General features: G+C 39.9%; 1 protein-coding gene across 1 annotated transcript; it reads right to left on the bottom strand.

Moving 5' to 3' along the window:
* Positions 1 to 1,652: 1,652 nt before the first annotated feature.
* LOC117967261 (zinc finger protein with KRAB and SCAN domains 7-like) lies at positions 1,653 to 13,142 on the bottom strand. Its single transcript, XM_059018288.1, has 8 exons — positions 12,827 to 13,142; positions 10,089 to 10,127; positions 9,034 to 9,354; positions 8,247 to 8,285; positions 5,924 to 6,016; positions 5,395 to 5,439; positions 3,777 to 3,815; positions 1,653 to 3,545 (listed from the first exon to the last, which is right to left on the bottom strand). Exons 1-8 carry the CDS (start codon positions 13,125 to 13,127, stop codon positions 2,989 to 2,991), a joined length of 1,434 nt encoding a protein of 477 aa, XP_058874271.1. The 5' UTR covers positions 13,128 to 13,142; the 3' UTR covers positions 1,653 to 2,988.
* Positions 13,143 to 23,534: the final 10,392 nt, after the last annotated feature.

Here is a 23,534-nt window from a genome sequence, read left to right as displayed (position 1 = left end):
GAGTTCCAGCGCCATTGGTGACCCATGTACCCCACAACAGCAACTGACTTGCAACATGGAATTTGAGAGTTTGGACCACTTGCTTGTGTTATTAACTTCCATGTAATTTGGTAGATGTAGCCTCTTGATCCCAGAGGAATTGTTTACAGTTGATAATTACAGAGATGAATGTCTGTTATGCATTGCTTTGGTAGCATTACTCTTAATGAATTAAAATATATATATATATATATATATATATATATATATATATATATATATATATATATATACATTTTATTGTAGTTCACTTTTAAACTTAATTCTGTACATATAGGATCATTTACATTAATATATATATATATATATATATATATATATATATATATAGTGTCAATTACAATGGACCAGCTTGATGTAATTTCCTTTGTGTTCCACATAAGAATAATAATTTGCTCATTAAACATTTATTTATTTATTTATTTATTTATTTATTTAGGAAACTTGTAATAATTGGTAACTGTATGACGCTTTAAATAATTTATAACATGAGATTATATAATTATATATATAATTTGTTATTATTATTCTTTTAAATGCAGTAAGTGACTTTGAGAGGAACTGTAGTTCGTCGCATCAAGTTATCAGCAAGAACTGCCTCTCGACTCTCTATACAGCACGGATAGTTTACCTGTTCATTGTATTGGTGCAGCAGAAGTTAATCAGCCAAGAGCACCATTTCACTTTTAATTTGTAGTTCCCAACACGTTCTGAGCACACTCTTAAACTCAGGGGAGACGTTTAAGGAGGACAGAGATATTTTAAACTCCTGCAAGTGGATTGCTCGTGCGCTAGCCTTACAATATGTCCAGACAACTTTTTAATAATCAAGGAAATCACACAGACTCGTTTAATTAGAAGTTTTAATGAATCAGAGCAGTAATAGTGCTCCTTTTAGTTTATTAAATGCTTAAAAATGGATTGGGTGGTTGCAGGCCACAGCAAATGCCAAGCAATAGGCAGTCTGGGCGTTTCCAGTGCCTTTACAGGTTTAATAGCATTAATACTTCAATACAGTTATACAGGTATGGTCATCATATGCTTAACCCTTAGGCTAGCCATGCAAAAAGCTGAATCCTAAAACATTCAATGTATCACTCTCCAAAGCTAAAATATAATTTATGTAGCAAAGCATCAATATAAATGAGATATACATTCAAAATTATTCTTATGTTCCACTATATGGAAGTGTAGTTGAAGAATACAACGTAAAAACAAGAACTGTCTTCAAAGGCAAAGGCTTCTGAATACGACCAAACAGCAACCAGCTTCCTCAGAGATCCTCAGAGCATGGACCACACAACTTGTAGTTGGTAAGTCGAGTGATGCTTGACTAGGATTTTATCTCGTTTTTTTTATAGTTTTTGCTTTGCTTCTTATGCCAGAAGACCCAATTAAATCTAATTATTTGCTCTGTTTAGACAGCTGTTATCTTTGTGTGAATAATGTATTTCAGAAGGTAGCGGTGACTCCCTTTTCAAAATGAATGGCATGTGAGCTCATGGTTTACTATCTTCCACCCATCCTTTCCCTGAAAATGAGGTGAACTGGAGTTCACAGGGTCCTTGCTACCAAATACAATACAAGTATATGAGTATATATGAGAGAGATGTTTGATTAATACACACACACACACAAATATATATGTTACACTCAATCGGCAATTTCTGACATTGTGAATGTGTTATTCTCTCAGTGAAAACAAAGATCTTGTGTAACAGGGAGAGACCTGGACTGGCCGTCTGACGCATGCACGATGCTGCAGGAAGAGTCCCATGGGTTCTGCCTGCCAGTCATGGCGGTGACACGGAGAGGTGGGAAAGAGGGTGTGTGTGCTTTTCCCCTCTCTGAGTGGCTGGGAGGCGGACTTTAATGGGATTGTTAACCTATAAAGTAACACTCTGTTGTTTCCTCAGATCCGCCCCTTTAAACTGGAACTGCGAGAACAGCGGTCTCGTTTTGAATACTGAGGGACGGGAGGCTAACACAAGAAAAAGAAAAAAATCAAAGAAAATACTTTTAAAGAAAGAAAGGGAAAAGTGGGGGATCGTTGGGCAGCCCCAGTAACGTGTGTGAGTTGGAGACAGCAGAGTGTAGGACGGAGTCCCGGGTCGTACGGGTAGCGGCGACTGGGGAGATTCACGCTGCGAAGTGCAGCACATTTATTTTGTAGTTTTCCTTACTGTGTTTTATTTTCCCTGTTTCTGTTTGCCTTTTCGTTTTTTATAATTTGTGAGCACCTGCGAGTGCCGGACTGTACCTGAGTACCCTGCCGTGGTATTCTCCGTTGGTTCTGGATACCATAGCTGGTAGCCAGACCACGGACCACAAGCGCCCTCTATGGGCTCAAAGAAATCAGTGCACCAGAGAACAAAAGAAAAATAATAAAACCGAGCACCTGTGTGGTGTTATCAAATACCATTTCTGTCTCCCGTGTCAGTGAATACCCGCACCCTCCCACACCTTGGTAGGCTAATTCGAAGATAAGGCTGATTCATAGATAACCTATTGCAGTGCGAATCATGTGTGACGTATGCAACCGTTGCCATCTTCATACAAACTGCAACTATGGCAACAGGCGTGAGGCGGTAACAAGACTGAAACCGCGTGCATTGAGAAAAGCACGAACAATATGAAGCAAACTATGCTGGATATGCTTGTCAAGAGAAAGGTCACGGAATTACTGTATTCAGCATGGAAGTGTACTTTTTTCATTTCTTTACTGTTTTCTTTTAAATATACAGTTTTAATGTTGATCAATGTCAAGTTGTCTTGAAAGAACTTATACTATATAAAGATGTTCAATTCAATTTTGGCATTTCTTTATTATTCTGATACAGCAAATTGCCAAACCCTATTATAGTGAACAACCTGACAGAACGAACATTTCTCCAGGTCACATGTGAGTTTTATGGTGTCTTTTAAGGTTTAAGAAGTGACTAAAACTCCTCATACATTCACTACATTGAGAAGATTTCTCTTTTTGTGAGTCTGCTGGTGGGTTTTCAAGGAATTTAAATATGTGTAACTCTTTCCACATTCAGCACAGCGATAAGGCTTCTCTCCTGTGTGAATGCGCATGTGTTTTTTAAAGTCTGATAAATTACTGGAACTCCTCCCACACTCAGTGCAGTGATAAGGTTTCTCTCCTGTGTGAAAGCGCTGATGTCTTTTAAGATTTTGTAACATTGTGAAACTCCTCCCACACTCTGTGCATTGATAAGGTTTCTCTCCTGTGTGAATGCGCAGGTGTGATTGAAGATTTCCTAACTTTGTGAAACGCCTCCCGCACTCTGTGCACTGATAAGGTTTCTCTCCTGTGTGAATGCGCTGGTGGACTTTAAGATTTCCTAACTCTGTGAATCTCTTCCCACACTCAGAGCAGGGATGAGGTTTCTCTCCTGTGTGCATGCGCTGGTGGATTTTAAGCTTTGCTAAACACGTGCATCTCTTCCCACAATCAGCACAGAAAAATGGAGGCCTTCCTGTCTGATTCCCTTTAGCAGCTAGAGAAAAAAAAAAAGATGAGACCAAAGTTATTGTACAGCATTCTTACACATTCACTCTTCTGCAGGGCTTCCCCTCATAACCATGACCAACTCCTAGAGTGAACCCTGATGAGAATACAGTCAAACCTCCTTGTGAAGGATCCACACTCCTTCCCTTGTTTAAATGGCACAGATAACGTTTATTTATTTTTTGACAATGTAAATCATAACCAAAGTGTCATTTCTTACCTGTGTTCTGAATCGAGGATCCGGGTGGCGAGGTTCTTCCTGTAAAAAGAAAAAATGCATCAGGTTATTTAAAAAAAAAAAAAAAAAAATGTAGGTGTTGGCTATGGAGCAGCGTATCCTCTTAAATGTGTGTATGTATGTATTGTAACAGACTGCAACTCACTCACAGTTCGTTGCCCCTTTAAAAACAGACCCAGGACACAAAAATGAAGTTTTCCAGCGCTGACGATTTTTAATAAACACAAAACAAAATAAACAAAACAAACACCTAGCTCCTTCGGAGCGCTGACTAAACAGTATGCAGATCCCTGACTAGCTTGCAGGACGGCTAAGCCGTTTACCTGGCATAAACAAGAGGAACTGCACCGTTGTACCACACCACCTACTTTTCCGACTGCTCGGACACAGAACACACCACCTGTCTCCTTCTACTCAGCAGCCCCGAGCAGACTGACTGCCTCTCTTAAATACCCTGCACCTGGCTCTAATTTACAACTACCACCAGGTGCAGGGGACTGGCCAAACTATAAGCAATTGCTGAATTAATGGCAGCCCCAGCCACACTAAACATGGCAGAAAAAGAAAAAGAGAGAGATGAATCGAAATGGTGAGATTTTCCCCTTTATAACTGAAATGTTTTCCCCCACTTTTCGCCCGAGAAAAACAAAGAAAGTGAGATGGACTGACAAGTGGGAGGGAGCACCAATGAGACGAGGCTGGGGTCTGGTGGGAGAATGCTCTGATGGTAACAAACACCAATCAAAGGGAGTTGGTACGCAGTCGGACCGAGAGGGCGAGGTTACTGGGCCATCCAGGGCAGAGGCTACTCCAGTCCCTCTCAATATACCAGACATGAGGGCCTCAAGCGCGGACCTAGTGTGGGGCCAAAGCAACGACCCCACACTGGTGCACGCTCGGGAACAGGTCCAGTCTATTGAAGGTAAGGATGTTGAAGGCGCTGGGGCGCAAGTATATTCGCACTTCATCATCAATGGGCAATTATTATATCGGGTAAACCTTGCCACGGGCACAAGACAGCCTGTAACACAACTGATGGTTCCCCCGTCTTGTCAGCTCAAGGTCATGAGGCTGGTGCCTGATATCCCTTTTGCAGGGGCACCTAGGAGCTGACAAAACAAGGGAACGTATATTGGCTCAATTTTCTTGGGTAAGGCTTCATAATGAAGTGTCGAAATATGTAGCCACATGCCCAGACTGTCGCCCCATCCCTTTGGTCCCACTGCCCATTATTTTCCACTCCCTTTGAAATACATTGCAATGGACATAGTGGGCCCTTTGCTACCTTCTGATTCCAGGTATACGCATATATTAGTGGTGGTGGATTATGCAACGCGATACCCGGAGGCAGTTCCATTGAGGTCCACTAGTGCAGCTGCGATAGCCAAGGAACTAGTGCAGATTAGAGAGTAGGGATCCCCAAGGAGATACTGATCATGGAACTAACTTCCTGTCTAATACGTCACAGCAAAGTGGGGAAGCTACTTCGTATTTCTCACCAGTCTCAAAACCCCAGAGCAACAGAAACAATTTAATTAAGGAACTTGCTGTCCTTAGCCAATGCCGTAAAGGAAACGTAGAAAAATGCTAATGTACTTACCAGCGGGGATGCTTGCCTGGGTCTGATCCGGGAGGGAGTGCGTACCTGCAAATAAATAACAAATAAGAGAGAAAATAAGTGAACGCTAACAGGGTTTAAGGTGACAAATCATGGCATCTGAAAAAGGAATCCGTTCAGATATAATGTAATGTTAGGTTTATTTTAGCACTTACCTGGCTGGCGAGAGTTGATGTGTGTGATTTTAGTTCTAGGGGCTTTGAAAATGGCTCCACGTACCCGTGCTTGGAGATGTGGGGCGCTAGTATATCCGCACTTCATCATCAAGGGGCTATTATTCTATTATTATATAGGGTAAACCTTGCGACAGGCACAGGACAGCCTGTAACACAACTGATGGTTCCCCCGTCTTGTCTGCTCGAGGTCACGAGGCTGGTGCCTGATATCCCTTTTGCGGGGCACCTCGGATCTGACAGACGGTTTGGTGGAGCGATTTAATCAGACCTTGAAGCAGATGCTGAGACGTTTTGTAACGCAAGAGCAAAAACATTGGGCATCGCTTCTCCCCTACCTCCTTTTTGCAGTGAGAGAGGTGCCGCAGAGTTCGACAGGGTTCTCCCCCTTCGAGCTCTTGTACGGCCGACAGCCTCGCGGCATCCTCGATCTGTTGAGAGAGGGGTGGGAAGAGAAAATTGCTGTTTAAAACCTTAGTTCTCATTGTAATGCTTTTAATGTGATATTGTGTAACTGTTTTGTGTGATTTTCAAACTTATTTTGCTGCATGCTTAGGGCTGTAGTGTGGAGTAGTGGTTAGGGCTCGGGACTCCTGACCGGAGAGTCGTGGGTTCAATCCCAGGTGGGGGGACACTGCTGCTGTACCCTTGAGCAAGGAACTTTACCTAGGTTGCTCCAGTAAAAACCCAACTGTATAAATGGGGAATTGTATGTAAAAATAATGTGATATCTTGTAACAATTGTAAGTCGCCCTGGATAAGGGCGTCTGCTAAGAAATAAATAATAATAATAAATACCACATTTCTAAGAACCAGTATTGAGTCATTCATTCATGTCGAACAAACACAATTTATGAACTTTGAACAGTCTGGAATGTGGTCTATTTTTGGCTTGTTGTAACGTGTAAATCCGCCATCGTGTTCAGAGAGCGATATTGGAAACAGGTTTATACATTATAATAGAGAGCGGTTATTGTTTTAAGAATATTAACTGCCTACAATAGTCCCTACAGCTCCATCAGCGAATGGAGTAGCCCCATTGTCTTAGTGCCTAAAAAGGATGGGAACATGAGATTCTACATTGATTTTAAAAAGTTCAATGGAATTTCCAAGTTTGACCATATCCTATGCCCCGTATAGATTCAATGATTGAGAGATTCTGGAAAACCAAGATTCTATCCACTCTTGATTAAAGTAAGGGATACTGGCAAGTTCCCTTAACCCTGGAATCAAGAGAATACACAGGGTTTCATACCCTCCTTTGGGCATTTTCAGTTTACAGTAACGCCTTTCGGACTCCATGGCGCGCCAGCAACGTTCCAGCGGCTAACGGACCAAGTTCTCCAAGGTACTGAGGGGTACGCAGCTGCATATCTCGATGACATCGTCATTTACAGTCGTACGTGGCAGGATCACCTACAACATCTGCGATCACTGTTTAAAAAAATTCACCATGCTGGGTTGACCATCAATCCCAAGAAATGTGCCTTGGCTAAAAGTCAAGTTCACTGTCATCTGGATAGTATCCTGTAATGTCCACCCCCTGACGACGTTCTTTCTTGGGGTTAGTCGGGTGGTATAGGAGATTTATTCCTGGGTTTTCCACCCTTGCAGCGGAGTTGACAGCTTTGACTCGCAAAGCAGGGACTAATAAAGTCAAATGGACTGAAGACTGTGTGGAAGTGAACAATGTTAGACATAGACTTGTGTCTAAAAAAATTGTATACATGATATAAAGTTGGGGAATGAGTACAATAGGTCTTTTATTTCTTCAGAATGTTCTAGCTGTCACTATCTGTAACTGCAAGTTGCTAAGAAACTAGATAAACATTTTGCTTGCATCTTCACTTTTTTTACATAATGCAAAGTACTAGCCACTGTTGATAGAAATACAAGATTACTATAAAAAGCTTATTAACATGTGATTGTTACAAGTAGAATACTTGTAAAGACTTGATTGGTTACTGCCTTATGTAGAATCATGCCTGTTTAGCTATATAAACGCTTTGTTTCTGCCTGCGAGCAGAGAACTCATGGGTTGAAGAACTTATATTCGGTTGCCTTCTGATTGTCTCTCCCTGCAATTGCTGGAATGTTAATAAAGTGCACTGAAGAACTTTGGATCTAAATTTAGACTGAAGTGTTTATTCTTCCACACCTGTGATGCAGCTTTTAAGGACCTGAAAGAGGCTCTTTGTAATGGGCCAGTGCTTCAGAGCCCGGACTTTGTTGTGCAGGTTGGACTGGGAGATGTGTTGTTGGAAGGGACGCCAGATGATCGGCGTCCTGTGGTCTACATTAGGTAGACCACACAAGATATTCGACTGTTGAAAAATAATGTCTAGCTGTTAAGTGGGCCTTGGACACTGAGATATTATCTTCTTGGACGTGACTTTGTCTTTGAGTCGGATCACCGAGCATTGCAATGGCTTGATAGGATGAAGGACACCAATGCATGTATTACGCGTTGGTATCTAGCCTTACCATCAAATACAGAGCTGGAGCACAGAATGTGACGGCCGACTTTCTTTCTCTTCTTCATGAAAAACCCAAGAAAGTTTCAGGAGGGGGGTGCGTGTGAAGGATCTGCATTCCTTCCCTTGTTAAAAACGGCACAGACATCGTTTTATTGTAAATCATAACCAAAGTGTCATTTCTTACCTGTGTTCTGAATCGAGGATCCGGGTGGCGAGGTGCTTCCTGTAAAAAGAAAAAACGCCTCAGGTTAGTTTAAAAGAGAAACGAAGCTGTTGGCTGTGGAGCAGCGTATCCTCAGGGTTGGGTTATAATGACCTGCCTCTTACAATGGGTTAGTCAGAGGGGTGGGGTAACCTGAAGGCCAATGCAAGGTATTCAGTTATTTCATAAAATAAATCAATAGAAATACCACCAGTTGCAACTGGACCTGCCGGCTTCTGCCTGCTTCTTGCGCCCAACACCCTACAGGCAACGGCACCTTGATCATCCCAGCCTCCTTTTATTCCCATCACATTGACATGTGCCATGCGGAATATAATGGGTGTCAATAAAGACAAATGCTGAGAATATCACTTTGATTATTAACACACTCCGGTTAATATCACTCACATCTACCAGTCACTGATTTATATGCAAGTGCTGTGTTGAAATGTTTCTTCTGGTGACACTTAGCAACCTGACTGGATTTGGCATCACCCAGTGATGAGACATGTGATCCCAGCACCACTATAAAGCTGTGGGAGCAGCACAACTGCAAACAGTCTACCAGAAACAGGGAAAGGCAAAGATCTAACTGCATTCAGAACAGGCATGATAGTGGGTGCACATCTAGCAGGGTCACAGCAGCAAGGATAGTTATATTGCAAGTGGTTGGGCAGCCTCCCTAGCTTACATCTAACACTTCAGGAGTTTAGTAACCAGTTTCTGCAAGATTAATGGCAGCTCAATGTTTCTTGTTTTGTATAATTACCTCTAAATCCCAGTTCACATTCAGGTGGACAATCATCACATAGGCTGGATCCCAGCTGGTTGTTCTCCTCAAGTGTACAGACATTATTTTCAGTAGGAACTTCCTCTGCGATGGGGACACATTCCTGTTCTATGAATTCCTTTTTAATAGGAACACATTCCAGTTGAGGGACCTCTTCATCTTTAACACATGTCAGCTCTGTAACCTGCTTTAGACTTGAACACCACTCCTGGTTAAATGACTCCTGTAGTGTGTAAACTGCTTTTATCCTTGGCCCCTCCTGTGCTTCAGATTCAGGGACAGCATGGCTCTCTTTGGGATCTGTATGGAAGAAAATTGTACAACATTATAACTCTTACTTATTAGCCAGGTTCCTCTACAAAGCCAGACCCTTGTCAGAATTCTACTGAGCGATGTCACTGGATCATTCCAGTGGAACAATTTAGATGAGGTGTTTTTTTATTTATTTATTTTTAAATGGATATAGGGGTCCCAGTTACATTACCCTGAGATGGGTATGAGGCTGGATCCAACATTGCTTCTAAAGTATCTGTGGTAGAGAGGTGATCAATGCCTCAAATTGATGCTGGAATACATTTTTGAAATACAAAAAGTAAAATCTCACTCCAGCCACATTACCATGTTTTATATTTTTGTGTTATCAAATAAAATATTTATTACAAAAATATTTATTGTGTTATTTGCCTTGAATCAGGGATTGTATCAAACTAAACCCCTCAATTATTAATCTGTTAGACTGGAATTTGAAACGCAGTTTCAATATAGGCCTAACTGACGCTTATACTTTTCATTAAAAAATATATATATTTTAAAATTTCCATGGCTAAACCAATGATGCATTTTCAGGGTATACACCTAAAATTCAAATTAGTCACAGAATGTGACAGCCGACTTCCTTTCTCGTGATAATTAAGAACCTGAGAAAGTTTAACGAGCGGGGTGTGTGAAGGATCTGCATTCCTTTCCTTGTTAAAATGGCACGGACATCGTTTATTTTTCTGACATTAAGTAATAACCAAAGTGTAATTTCTTACCTGTGTTCTGAATCGAGGATCCGGGTGGCGAGGTGCTTCCTGTAAAAAGAAAAAACGCCTCAGGTTAGTTTAAAAGAGAAACGAAGCTGTTGGCTGTGGAGCAGCGTATCCTCAGGGTGCACATTTCCCTGAGGATATTATGCAGACAATGCCGGCGCGTAAAGACAATATTGCACCGGTAGTTTTAAAATAAAACAAATTAACTAACTACCTGGATAAATATATCCCTATCAAAAATAAACAGTGATTGCAGATTATAGTGCTTATATTATGGTTGTGTTATATTAATAATGTTTTTTTGACAACTGAAAGTTAGGAAACTTACCGTGTGTGTGTGTGTGTGTGTGTGTGTGTGTGTGTGTGTGTGCGCCTGCATCGAACCCAAGTGTGGCCAGTGTGTTGTGCTGTAAAGGGCGCCATCTTGTTAAGGTCAATTTTTAAAAACTTCCTAGGTGCCAGCATTAGCCAAGAACAGGAGAGGAGACAAATTCTCAATTAGGTTGTAAGCAGCCTAATATAAAGTAAATAAAATTATACTCTTAAAATGTGTGTATATATTTGTGTGTGTGTGTGTGTATAAATAATGGTTTATATGTAACATCAGTAGGTTAATAAGGGCATCTGCTAAGAAATAAATAATCTGGTTTATTGGTTGTATTAAGACCACTGTGGGGTTAGAATGACCTGCCTCTTACAATGGGTTAGTCAGAGGGGCGGGGTTACCTGAAGGCCAATGCAATAAAAGGCTGCAGGTATTCAGTTACTTCATAAAATAAATCAATAGAGGTACCACTGTTTGCAACTGGACCTACCTGCTTCTGCCTGCTTCTTGCACCCAACACCCTACAGCCACTCGGCACCCATTACATCGACAGACTGGAGAATTGCAAACGTAATACCGATCCACAAAAAGGGAGACAAAACTGAACTAGGTAACTGCAGACCAATAAGCCTGACTTCTATTATATGTAAACTCATGGAAACTATAATAAGATCCAAAATGGAAAATTACCTATATGGTAACAATATCCTGGGAGACAGTCAGCATGGTTTTAGGAAAGGGAGATCGTGTCTAACTAACCTACTTGACTTTTTTGAGGATGCAACATTGAAAATGGATAACTGCAAAGCATACGACATGGTCTATTTAGATTTCCAGAAAGCTTTTGACAAAGTCCCGCATAAAAGATTAATTCTCAAACTGAACGCAGTAGGGATTCAAGGAAATGCATGCACATAGATTAGGGAGTGGTTAACATGTAGAAAACAGAAAGTACTGATTAGAGGAGAAACCTCAAAATGGAGCGAGGTAACCAGTGGTGTACCACAGGGATCAGTATTAGGTCCTTTGCTATTCCTAATCTACATTAATGATTTAGATTCTGGTATAGTAAGCAAACCTGTTAAATTTGCAGATGACACAAAAATAGGAGTGGCAAACACTGTTGCAGCAGCAAAGGTCATTCAAAATGATCTAGACAGCATTCACAACTGGGCAGACACATGGCAAATGACATTTAATAGAGAAAAGAGTAAAGTATTGCATGCGGGCAACAAAAATGTGCATTATAAATATCATATGGGAGATAGTGAAATTGAAGAAGGAATCTATGAAAAGGACCTAGGAGTTTATGTTGACTCAGAAATGTCTTCATCTAGACAATGTGGGGAAGCTATAAAAAAGGCCAACAAGATGCTCGGATATATTGTGAGAAGTGTTGAATTTAAATCAAGGGAAGTAATGTTAAAACTTTACAATGCATTAGTAAGACCTCATCTAGAACATTGTGTTCAGTTCTGGTCACCTCGTTACAAAAAGGATATTGCCACTCTAGAAAGAGTGACCAGAATTATTCCAGGTTTAAAAGGCATGTCGTATGCAGACAGGCTTAAAGAATCTATTCAGTCTTGAACAAAGAAGACTACGCGGTGATCTGATTCAAGCACTCAAAATTCTAAAAGGTATTGACAATGTCGACCCAAGGGATTTTTTCAACCTGAAAAAAGAAACCAGGGGTCACAAATGGAGATTATATAAAGGGGCATTCAGAACAGAAAATAGGAGGCACTTTTTTACACAGAGAATAGTGAGGGTCTGGAACCAACTCCCCAGTAATGTTGTTGAAGCTGACACCCTGGGATCCTTCAAGAAGCTGCTTGATGAGATTCTGGGATCAATAAGCAACTAACAACCAAACGAGCAAGATGGGCCGAATGGCCTCCTCTCGTTTGTAAACTTTCTTATGTTCTTAATATCAGCCTCCTTTTATTACCATCACATTGAAATTTGCCATGCGGAATATAATGGGTGTCAATGAGGACAAATACTTGAGACTATCACTTTGATTATTAACACACTCCGGTTAATATCACTCACTTTATCAGTTACTGATTTATATGCAAATACTGTATTGAAATGTTTCTTCTGGTGACACTTAGCGACCCGACTGGATTTGGCATCACCCAGTGATGAGACATGTGATCCCAGCACCACTATAAAGCTGTGGGAGCAGCACAACTGCAAACAGTCTACCAGAAACAGGGAAAGGCAAAGATCTAAAAGCATTCGAAACAGGCAAGATAGTGGGTGCACATCTAGCAGGGTCACAGCAGCAAGGATAGTTATGTTGCAAGTTGTTGGGCAGCCTCCCTAGCTTACATCTAACACTTCAGGAGTTTAGTTACCAGTTTTTGCAAGATTAATAGTCAGCTCAATGTTTCTTGTTTTGTATAATTACCTCTAAATCCCAGTTCACATTCAGGTGGACAATCATCACACAGGCTGGATCCCAGCTGGTTGTTCTCCTCAAGTGTACAGACATTATTTTCAGTAGGAACTTCCTCTGCGATGGGGACACATTCCTGTTCTAAGAATTCCTCTTTAATAGGAACACATTCCAGTCGAGGGACCTCTTCATCTTTAACACATGTCAGCTCTGTAACCTGCTTTAGACTTGAACACCACTCCTGGTCAAAGGACTCCTGTAGTGTGTAAACTGCTTCTATCCTTGGACCCTCCTGTGCTTCAGATTTAGGCATTGCATGGCTCTCTTTGGGATCTGTGTGAAAGAAAATTGCACAAAATTATAGCTATTACTTACCAGCCAGGTTCCTCTACAAAGCCAGCCCCTTGTCAGAATTCTACTGGGAGATGTCATTGGGTCATTCCGGTGGAACAATTTAGAGGAGGTGTTTTTTATTGTATTCATCTATTTTTAAATGGATATAGGGGTCCCAGTTACATTACCCTGAGCTGGTATGAGGCTGGATCCAACATTGCTTCTAAAGTATCTGTGGTAGAGGGGTGATCAATGCCTCAAATTGAAGCTAAAAACCATTTTTGAAATTTAAAAAAATAAAAGAACATTTCCTCCCACCCACATTTCCATGTTTTATATTTTGGTGTTTTTAAATAAAATATGTATCACAACTCAGAGATTGTATCAAACTAAACCCCTCAATTACTATTCTGTTAGACTGGAATTTGAAACGCATTTTCAATATAGGCCTAACTGACGCTTATACTTTTCACTAGAAAAAAATATTTTACAATATCCATGGCTAAACCAATTTTCAGGGTATACACTTAAAATTCCATCCATCCATCCATCCATCCATCATCTGTAACCGCTTAATCCTATAGAGGGTCGCGGTGAGCCAGAGCCTAACCCGGCAGACACAGGGAGTAAGGCAGGACTACACCCTGGATGGGACGCCAGTCCATCACAGGGCAACTAAGGAGCAATTTAGAGAGGCCAATCCACCTAGCCAGCGTGTCTTTGGACTGTGGGAGGAAACCAGAGTTCCTGGAGAAAACCCACGCGAACACGGGGAGAACATGCAAACTCCACACAGACAGACCCCTGAGGACAGAATTGAACCCAGGACCCTGGAGCTGTGAGGCAGCAGCGCTAGCCACCGCGCCGCCCCATTGAAATTCCAATTAGTCTTTTTTAAAATACCATTATGAAACCTAATCCATTAGGTGGCGTATAGCCATTGTGATAAAAGTATAAGGAAATGTTATAATGGAGAAGTATATTGGCCATGCATATCCCAGAGTCTGTACCCCATGGCTTAAATGCTGTGATAAAATGGTAGGAAGAAAAATAGTCCTACCATTTAAAAGTCTGTGGAAAGACTTCACATCCCAGAATGCCTCAACAAAGAGGTAAAGAGCTGACAGTTTAAGTCAGTGGTTTTGTCTGGAAGTTTCAGCTCAAGCACCCCTTTACAATTGTCACTCTACTTAATGGTACCACAGCTGCAACAGAACTAAAGGCAGAATAATCTGATTAACACAATATACCCACCCCCCCCACCCCCAATTAATTTAATATATATCGAGCATCAAAAGAAACATATGACTATTATAACACATTTATTTTCGAAAAAAATAAGGTATATAAATGATGGACGTTGACGAAATGCTTTTGGTTTCTTTTTAATCACTCAATCATTCATCCTCAATACTTCTACTCAATCAATGAAGCAGATGCACTTAATCACCTACTTAGTGAGGCAGTTGATTGGACACTGGATATGGAGTGATTTCAGCTGTTGAATTGCAAGCTTGAATAAAAGCAATAAAGAAAATCACAGAAAAAAAACAATATGACACGTCTGTCAAGAGAGCAGCATGTTGGAGGCTGGACTAGGGCAGCGTGCTGTGGCTCGCCATCTTGGGTGCTCACAGCCAGCGATTTCAAACCTGGCGAGATGGTATAACCAGACACAGTCTGTCAATGACAGAGCCACGAACTGGGAGACCAAGAGTCACAACACCTGCCCGAGATCCACAGATCATTCTGCAGCATCTTCGTGATGTCAATTGTTAATCAGCACAATAAAAAGTCACTGCACCTGCTCTAAAACAGTTTGTCATTTTTCGATCACATCTAGTGAATTTTATCCAAACATAAGTGATAAGTTTCTTTTGATGCTCAGTATATAATTTATGTCACAACAGTTTGGGACTGACAAACTTCTAGTTAAGGACAGAACATCAAACAGTAATTCTAAACTTTTATTTAGACAGTATTTGGGAATCTCGTCAGAAACACGTATTCGCTTTGTATAATGCAAAGTTATTATAAATAATCCAATACAGTCTGCACTGTCAACGTTTCACGTTACCATTTACTTCCCATCTCAGCATAATTTCATTTAAAATGTTTACAACATCAATAAGATAAAACTATAATAACTAACACTAACAAACTTGTTAAAGACAACATAAAAATGATCCATCCAAAAGGACTCTCTATAACTTTGCACTTTCTGTTTTCTTCCACTTTTCAATTATTATTATTATTTATTTCTTAGCAGACGCCCTTATCCAGGGCGACGTACAATTGTTACAAGATATCACATTATTTTTTACATACAATTACATAATTTTTTTACACATTATTTTTACATACAATTACCCATTTATACAGTTGGGTTTTTACTGGAGCAATCTAGGTAAAGTACCTTGCTCAAGGGTACAGCAGCAGTGTCCCCCACCTGGGATTGAACCCACGACTCTCCGGTCAAGAGTCCAGAGCCCCTAACCACTACTCCACACTGCAAGTAAGAAATGTATCAATTGTTGATCTGTATGTGCTCCGAAAACAAAATTCAACTAGCCGCTGCTACTGTCACTAAATGCCGCCCAATGGAAATCACGCATGTGTAGAGGTGGATGATACATTTGAAATAAGTCAGGCTGTAACCTTTGAACTGCTAAATAAAAATGAAATATTGATGCACAGTGGTTTTAGAGATACTATATAATTCTGTTTAAAAAACAATTCAAGATCATTATTTTCTCTTGCTTTCATTTTTGCATTTGCGAGTCATCCTGCATACTCTCTATGACCCTTAGAAGTACCCCCAGGGGTACGCGTCCCCCCGTTTGAAAACCCCTGGTTTAAGTGATCAGCTAACCTGAGACAGCTGTGTGTAATTTACTGTGAGAAGGTCAGTATAAAAGTCCTGAGTAAACAAGCCTGTGTGGCTGTGCGAGGGTGAGGACCTGTTTAGAGGCGAGTCCTGACAAAGAGACTGTATTACTGAATCAGTGAACTTGAATCTGTGTTTTGTAACTTTATTATTGTGAATGTTTGGATGTTGTCAGTAAAGTAATTATCCAACTGACAGTTGGAATGAGACTCTATATAGTTTAGTAGCGCTCCCAGGTGGTTAGAGTTTGTTTTGTTCTTTGCTTAAAAGTATTAAACCCACAAAGTGCAGCGTTTGACAAATAAATATAATGATATCGCCCTGTTGGAGCATACTGTGTCTAAAAATATACTTGCAGGCAAACAGTTTAATCAAACATGAAAACTTAATTTGCTGCTCTATATTGAGATCAAAGCTCACAAATTATTATCCTAACCCTCAATATGGTTTGCTGAAGTCTCAGTTGGACTATCAGTTTGTTTCATTTACTAGATACAGTTTACTCTATAGAAGATTTCACTTTACCAGAAGGATAGCCATTGAAGTCTCCTAATGAGACTGGTCAAGGTTTACCAATATAGACTACTTTCTTACAATTCGTAGAAAAAAAAAAAACATTTAAATCTTAATTGAACTAGGTGGGATACCAAACAGACCAGTATTTTCTGCCAGTCTGGAGAATTAATGAGCTGGTGTGATATATCTGAAATAAAAAACACATTTTCAATGTGTAAAAAATGCCAAATTATAAAAAGAGGCCAGCCATTTAAAGTTGAGCTATGGGTCATTCTCTACTTTGTATCAACAGGCACTGTGTAACACTTGATCAAGTGTATCTTTATTATTAAAATATGGATATTATTACAAATGAATGGATGTGTTTTGGAAGTTATATACACAAAACCAACACAATTCGGGACTGTCCCAACCATACAGGAACTGTTGGCATGTATGTAATGTATTTGCTAAATATTAAGATCTATACATCCAGAATGCAGTAATTATTTAAATTGTTTGATAATATATTTGGGTATGAGTTATCATTACATCATTGTCATTTCACAAAATAAGAACATTTGAAATAAATTCTCGCTGTTGGTGTCAATATCAGGATGTGTTGTGTCCGTACAGCAGTTTGTGCTGAAATTGTGCACTTTTTCATCATTGTCGTAATCCTGTGTTTTACAGCAATCAAGTCATTTTTATTTTTTAAAAAAACAATTCTTGACTCATTGCTCGAAGTGGGAAACTTAGCTGATGCATAGTTCACACATCCTAGTCTCGTATCTTGTAAAGTGCTTTGTCTGTCTGGCTGCCTTATTCCATGTGTCATCTATGTCAATTCCTCTTTTTTCAGTACACTCTTTTTAACCCACTGTTGTGAATGAACAAATTACACAAATATTCTTGCATGAATTATTATTATTTATTTCTTAGCAGTCGCCCTTATCCAGGGCGACTTACAGTTGTTACAAAATATCACAATACAAATTATTACAATACAAAGTATCACATTACAGAATATCACATTACAGAATACCACATTACAGAATCACATTATAGAATCACATTACAGAATCACATTACGGAATACCACATTACAGATAAGAGCAGTTATAAAGTACAGTAAAATCAGTAGAAAACTAGACCCCCTCTCACCCCCTCCGCTCCCCTGCCTCCAGAGCCTGCTCCTTCTCCACCCTCGCCCCTCAGTGGTGGAATGACCTTCCTACAGATGTCAGGACCGCCCAGTCCCTGACCACATTCCGGTGCCTTCTTAAGACTCACCTCTTCAGACAGCACCTGTAAACCTCACAACTCTCCACTATACTGGACTATATGGCACCCAATTGTACCAGTACTTGCATCAGCTACTTCCTGTATCTTGTATTTGATTTTACTCTTATAGGTAACTGTATTAACATATTTTTTTGTAATTGCTCTTATTTGAAATCATTCTCATTCACTTATCGTTCTTACTACGTGCTCTTATTATTATTATTATTATTTATTTCTTAGCAGACGCCCTTATCCAGGGCGACTTACAATTGTTACAAGATATCACATTATACATAATTTCACATTATACAGATATCACATTAATTTACATACAATTACCCATTTATACAGTTGGGTTTTTACTGGAGCAATCTAGGTAAAGTACCTTGCTCAAGGGTACAACAGCAGTGTCCCCCACTGGGGATTGAACCCACAACCCTCCGGTCAAGAGTCCAGAGCCCTGACCACTACTCCACACTGCTGCTCTTAATGGACTTTACTCATATAAGCAAATATTTTTACTGTAAGTTTAGCTGCTCTAAGTCGAACTCGCTCTTAAATATAATTATTTGCTGTTTTCTTTATTTTGCTCTTATTTGAATTTGACCTTATTTGCTACTGATTTTATTGTACTTTATAACTGCGGTTATCTGTAATATGATATTCTGTAATGTGATATTTTATAATGTGATACTTTGTACTATGATATTTTGTAACAACTGTAGGTCACCCTGGATAAGGGTGTCTGCTAATAAATAATAATAATAATAATAATAATAATAATAATAATAATAATAATAATAATAATAATAATAAATGAGTAAAATTAAGTACAAGATACAGGAAATAGTTATAATTAAGAGCAGTAGTAGAATACAGTAAGGTATGGAGCAGTTCAGTGCAGGTACAGAGAGGGGGTGTGGGAGAAATGATAGTCTGGAGATAGGAGGGAGCAGAAAGGTCGAGACAGCGCTAGGCGAGCACAGGAGTTTTGAATTGGATGCGAGCGGCGATAGGGAGCCAGTGGAGGGAGCGGAGCAGAGGTGTAGCTCAAGAGAAACAAGGAAGGGAGAAGACAAGGCAGGCAGCAGAGTTTTGGATGAGCTGCAGCGGACGGATAGAGTTGCAGTAATCAAGGCGGGACAGTACCAGCGCCCGGACGAGGCGTGGAGCAGTCTGAGGAATGAATGCCTCCTTACTTTCGTCTTTCAATATAAGGAGTTCACGTACTATTCTTGCATGCTTTTCTTTTCTTAATTTAGACATTCTGCTCTCAGCCAACGCTCCTCCATCTGTAAACGACAAAAAGCAGAAACTGTAGAAAATAACTTCACTACAGTAACAGGTGTTCTGTGCTCTAGTAAAATAGCTTAGACAAAAACGACCTTATTACTTTTCACTGATACTCACACACCTGCCTCCAAGGCAAAGGCTCCCACTGACTCTCACAATGAAGCATATCATTAATCAATACATTTATTGGGCAGCAGTGTGGAGTAGTGGTTAGGGCTCTGGACTCTTGACCGGAGGGTCGTGGGTTCAATCCCAGGTGGGCGACACTGCTGCTGTACCCTTGAGCAAGGTACTTTACCTAGATTGCTCCAGTAAAAACCCAACTGTATAAATGGGTAATTGTATGTAAAAATAATGTGTAAAAAATAATGTAATTGTATGCAAAAAATTGTAAGTGGCCCTGGATAAGGGTGTCTGCTAAGAAATAAATAATAAATACACAGAAAATATAGTGCTCTTAGTATTACATTTACATAGATGTGTATGTAATAAAATAAACGCACAACATTGTGAAAATAAATTGTGATTCCATTTGAATAAACAGAGTTAAGGTATTGCAGATTTTAAACATAGCTGGTTGTATTACTGGTACAATCTGGTCTAGCATGTCACTTTAACACAAACACACACATAAATAAAAACACTTTCATTAAATTTGGAATTTACCTAACATACCTACAGCAATGAAAATCTTACATTGCATAGGTAGCAACTGTATTTTTTTTATTGTTAGTTTTTCATACATAAATCATTGTTGTTTGTCCCACAAATCGTTTGCTTGCTCTGCTATCAATAATCAAAACGTGATGGGTATGAATGAGTTTTTATTAAAATATTTTTGTATTGTCTCTCTGTATGTCTGTCCCTTTTACCCGTCACTGGCAGTTTCAAAAAGGAGGAGTCGTTCGGAACAACAACCTTAGCCACGCCTTTTGCAGATAGCTAAGCCAATCAGATTTGCAGGGGGAGGTGGGGGGAGGGTTTAGGTCGGCCAGGGTGTCCTCGGCTCACCGCGCTCCAGCGCCCCCTTGTGGTCAGGCCGGGCGCCTGCGGGCTTGCCTGTAAGCTGCCCAGAGCTGCGTTGTCCTCCGACGCTGCAGCTCTGAGGCGGCTGCACGGTGAGTCTGCAGCGTGTAAAGAAGCGGGCGGCTGACGGCACACGCTTCGGAGGACAGCGTGGGTTCATCTTCGCCCCTCCCGAGTCAGCGCAGGGGTGGTAGCGGTGAGCCTAAAAATAATTGGATATGCCAAATTGAGAGAAAAGAATAAAATAATTGTCGATTACTACTGTAAATTAATTACTTGTATGCAGACGGTTTAATAAAATAAACTGCCTATCCTTCTATTAGAAGTTAACTCTCTTCTGTTTATGCAACTATACTTTTTTACAACAGCAACTCCATGGTAACAGGGTGCTGAGCACTTGCATATTTTCCTCCAAGCGGTGCATAGGCTGCAGTATATTATTTTTTTATTTCTTAGCAGACACCCTTATCCAGGGCGACTTACAGTTGTTACAAGATATCACATTATTTTTACATACAATTAGCCATTTATACAGTTGGGTTTTTACTGGTGCAATCTAGGTAAAGTATCTTGCTCAAGGGTACAGCAGCAGTGTCCCCCCACCTGGGATTGAACCCACGCCCCTCCGGTCAAGAGTCCAGAGCCCTATCCACTACTCCACACTGCTGCAGTATAGTACTCATGTCTGTTTAAAATAAAGCAGCAACACGTTGTTTAGCACGTTTGCCATATTTTTTTGGTGTTTTCTTTTTGCAATTACATTCAATGTAAAAATAAAATCCTGTGTCAAAATGTTTAATAGTCAAAAGTTCCACGTTTTCTACAGTAATTTTACAGTGAGCTAGCATTTATTTTTATTTTACAAATCAACAATATTTGTGTTTTTATGTTAGAAAACCAGTCATGTTTTGGCAGTGTGCAACTTCTCATCAAAATGAAACCACGTGGTAAAGTTAAAAGCCTAAGCACATTGTTTAAAATCAATACTTACTTTCTCACGCAGTGCTGAGGCAGATCATGTTTCTCACGCAGGCGTTCACTGCCACTTACTGCTTCATTGGGTCACAGACGAGAATTATGATTATTGATAATTTTTCAATGCGATGATTATCGATTATTGTTCCAACGCTATTGGGAAGTTGAGATGGGCTGCTGTATATTTTAAAAAGAGAAACAGTTTGGCTTTATTATAGAAATACATGAAAAACTTACGTGCATATGTCTATTTTCTTTATTTTTCATATGATAAACTAAGTATTTTTAAGAAAAAATAGCAATGTGGCTACCAGTAAGCGTTCAGGCAATTGGCAGAAGAAACCGAGACTGTCAAAGATCTTTCATTTGGGCTTAAAAAAAACCTGGTTTGGCAACAGTAAGAAATGCACCTGCGGCACGCCTCTCAAAGATGGCATGGTGGATATATACTTGTTTATTTTCCCTGTTTACTGTCATGCTATGTATTGAAATTTAGAAACTTTTACATTTATTTACATTGGAGCTAGAACATGCATATTTACACACAGCTCTACACTTTGAATCAGGCGCTTGATAAGATGCTTAAATAAAGCAGCCATAAATAAAGCAATACATAATTGGCCGTGCTTTCGTTAGTTAACTTGAATGCTGGCTGCGCAGTCATTTTCAGCACATTTTCTAGTTTTAATAACATTAAAATGAATAACACACTGTTTTAATAGCATTACAGTGAGACTTATATCATTATTTGTTTGGAAGATGTCGTTTGAATATAGTCAGAAAAAGATCAGGAAAAAATATATTTGCTTTCTAGTTTTATTTTTAAATGGCGATCAGACATTGTATCATTTTTAGTAGTTATTTCTGACATGTATTAGTTGATTGGTTGCAAGTGTAGTGTTGCAACGTTTTGTTACTGTATGTAAAGTGTGATTGGATAGTCAGATTATCATGAGCATTTAAACACTCCCCCCCCCCCCCCCCCCCTCACCAGTACTCACATCTTGAGCGCCCTGTGCCCCCCCCCCTCCCCCTCCCCCCTCCAAGGTTTAGACATTGCCTTATCAGGCCCGCCAGACAATGTAATTGAGTACCCCTGGGTTACAGGCTCTAGATGTCACAATACATAAATATGAACATTTAAATGAAGCATATAGCTTACTATTTTCTTAAATGCCTTAATAATAGTGTGTTAACCACATAAACTGGTCACCTGGTTCTGGTTACCTCGTTACAAAAAGGATATTGCTGCTCTAGAAAGAGTGCAAAGAAGAGCAACCAGAATTATCCCGGGTTTATCCCAGGTTTAAAAGGCATGTCGTATGAAGACAGGCTCAAAGAATTGAATCTATTCAGTCTTGAACAAAGAAGACTACGCGGCGATCTGATTCAAACATTCAAAATCCTAAAAGGTATTGACAATGTCGACCCAGGGGACTGAAAAAAGAAACAAGGACCAGGGGTCACAAATGGAGATTAGATAAAGGGGCATTCAGAACAGAAAATAGGAAGCACTTTTTTACACAGAGAACTGTGGGGGTCTGGAACCAACTCCCCAGTAATGTTGTTGAAGCTGACACCCCGGGATCCTTCAAGAAGCTGCTTGATGAGATTCTGGGATCAATAAGCTACTAACAACCAAACGAGCAAGATGGGCCGAATGGCCTCCTCTCGTTTGTAAACTTTCTTATGTTCTTAAACATAGAACATTTGTTTATATGGTTAACATAATATCAAAGAGATCAGAAATACGCTGCGAAACGTGGACACCTCGGTATTTAAATACACACGTATTTAAAATAAAAGGACACTATAGATATTAAGACAATAAACTTACATTTGTAAGGATTTTTGCCTATGTATTTCCCTGACCTTGCAGTTGCACGTGGCCCAAATACACACTTGTAGGGAGTGACTGGCTTTTCATAACTCAGAGTGCAGCTGTCACCTCGGGACAGAGAACACTATTGTTTTCGCATAAATTGTTTCTGCTTAATAAGCTGTTTTGAGCCCATATACAAACCATAATTAAACCGATTGAAACTGGTTCTAAAACCATTTACTTTTGTTAACATGCTATAACTTTAGGGAAGTGTCACAGAACGCATAATAATACACTATACTCTTGCAACACGTAGGCTTTTTCTGATAACCACGAACCTTGTGTGGGGCAGGGTACACATTGTTCCAGTTAAATTGCACAAGCTCTTACTGTTTCATCAGCCTTTGATCCTTTTCCATTATACTACTGTTAGTTATGCTTCTCATTTAAATGGTAAAGACATCATTAAAACTGTCTGTAAACATTGTGTGATTTTCCTGTGTTTAATGTAATATCTGAAATCAACGCAGGGTTAATAAACTCTTAAAAGTAAGCTGTGCATAGCTGGTGCACATCAGCCGTTTGCAATCACCAGTCTTGTTGTT

Source organism: Acipenser ruthenus, chromosome 58 (assembly GCF_902713425.1).
Source record: "Acipenser ruthenus chromosome 58, fAciRut3.2 maternal haplotype, whole genome shotgun sequence".
Classification (NCBI taxonomy): domain Eukaryota; kingdom Metazoa; phylum Chordata; class Actinopteri; order Acipenseriformes; family Acipenseridae; genus Acipenser; species Acipenser ruthenus.
Note: the sequence above shows the minus strand (reverse complement) of the source record. Positions and strands in the feature narration are given on the sequence as shown.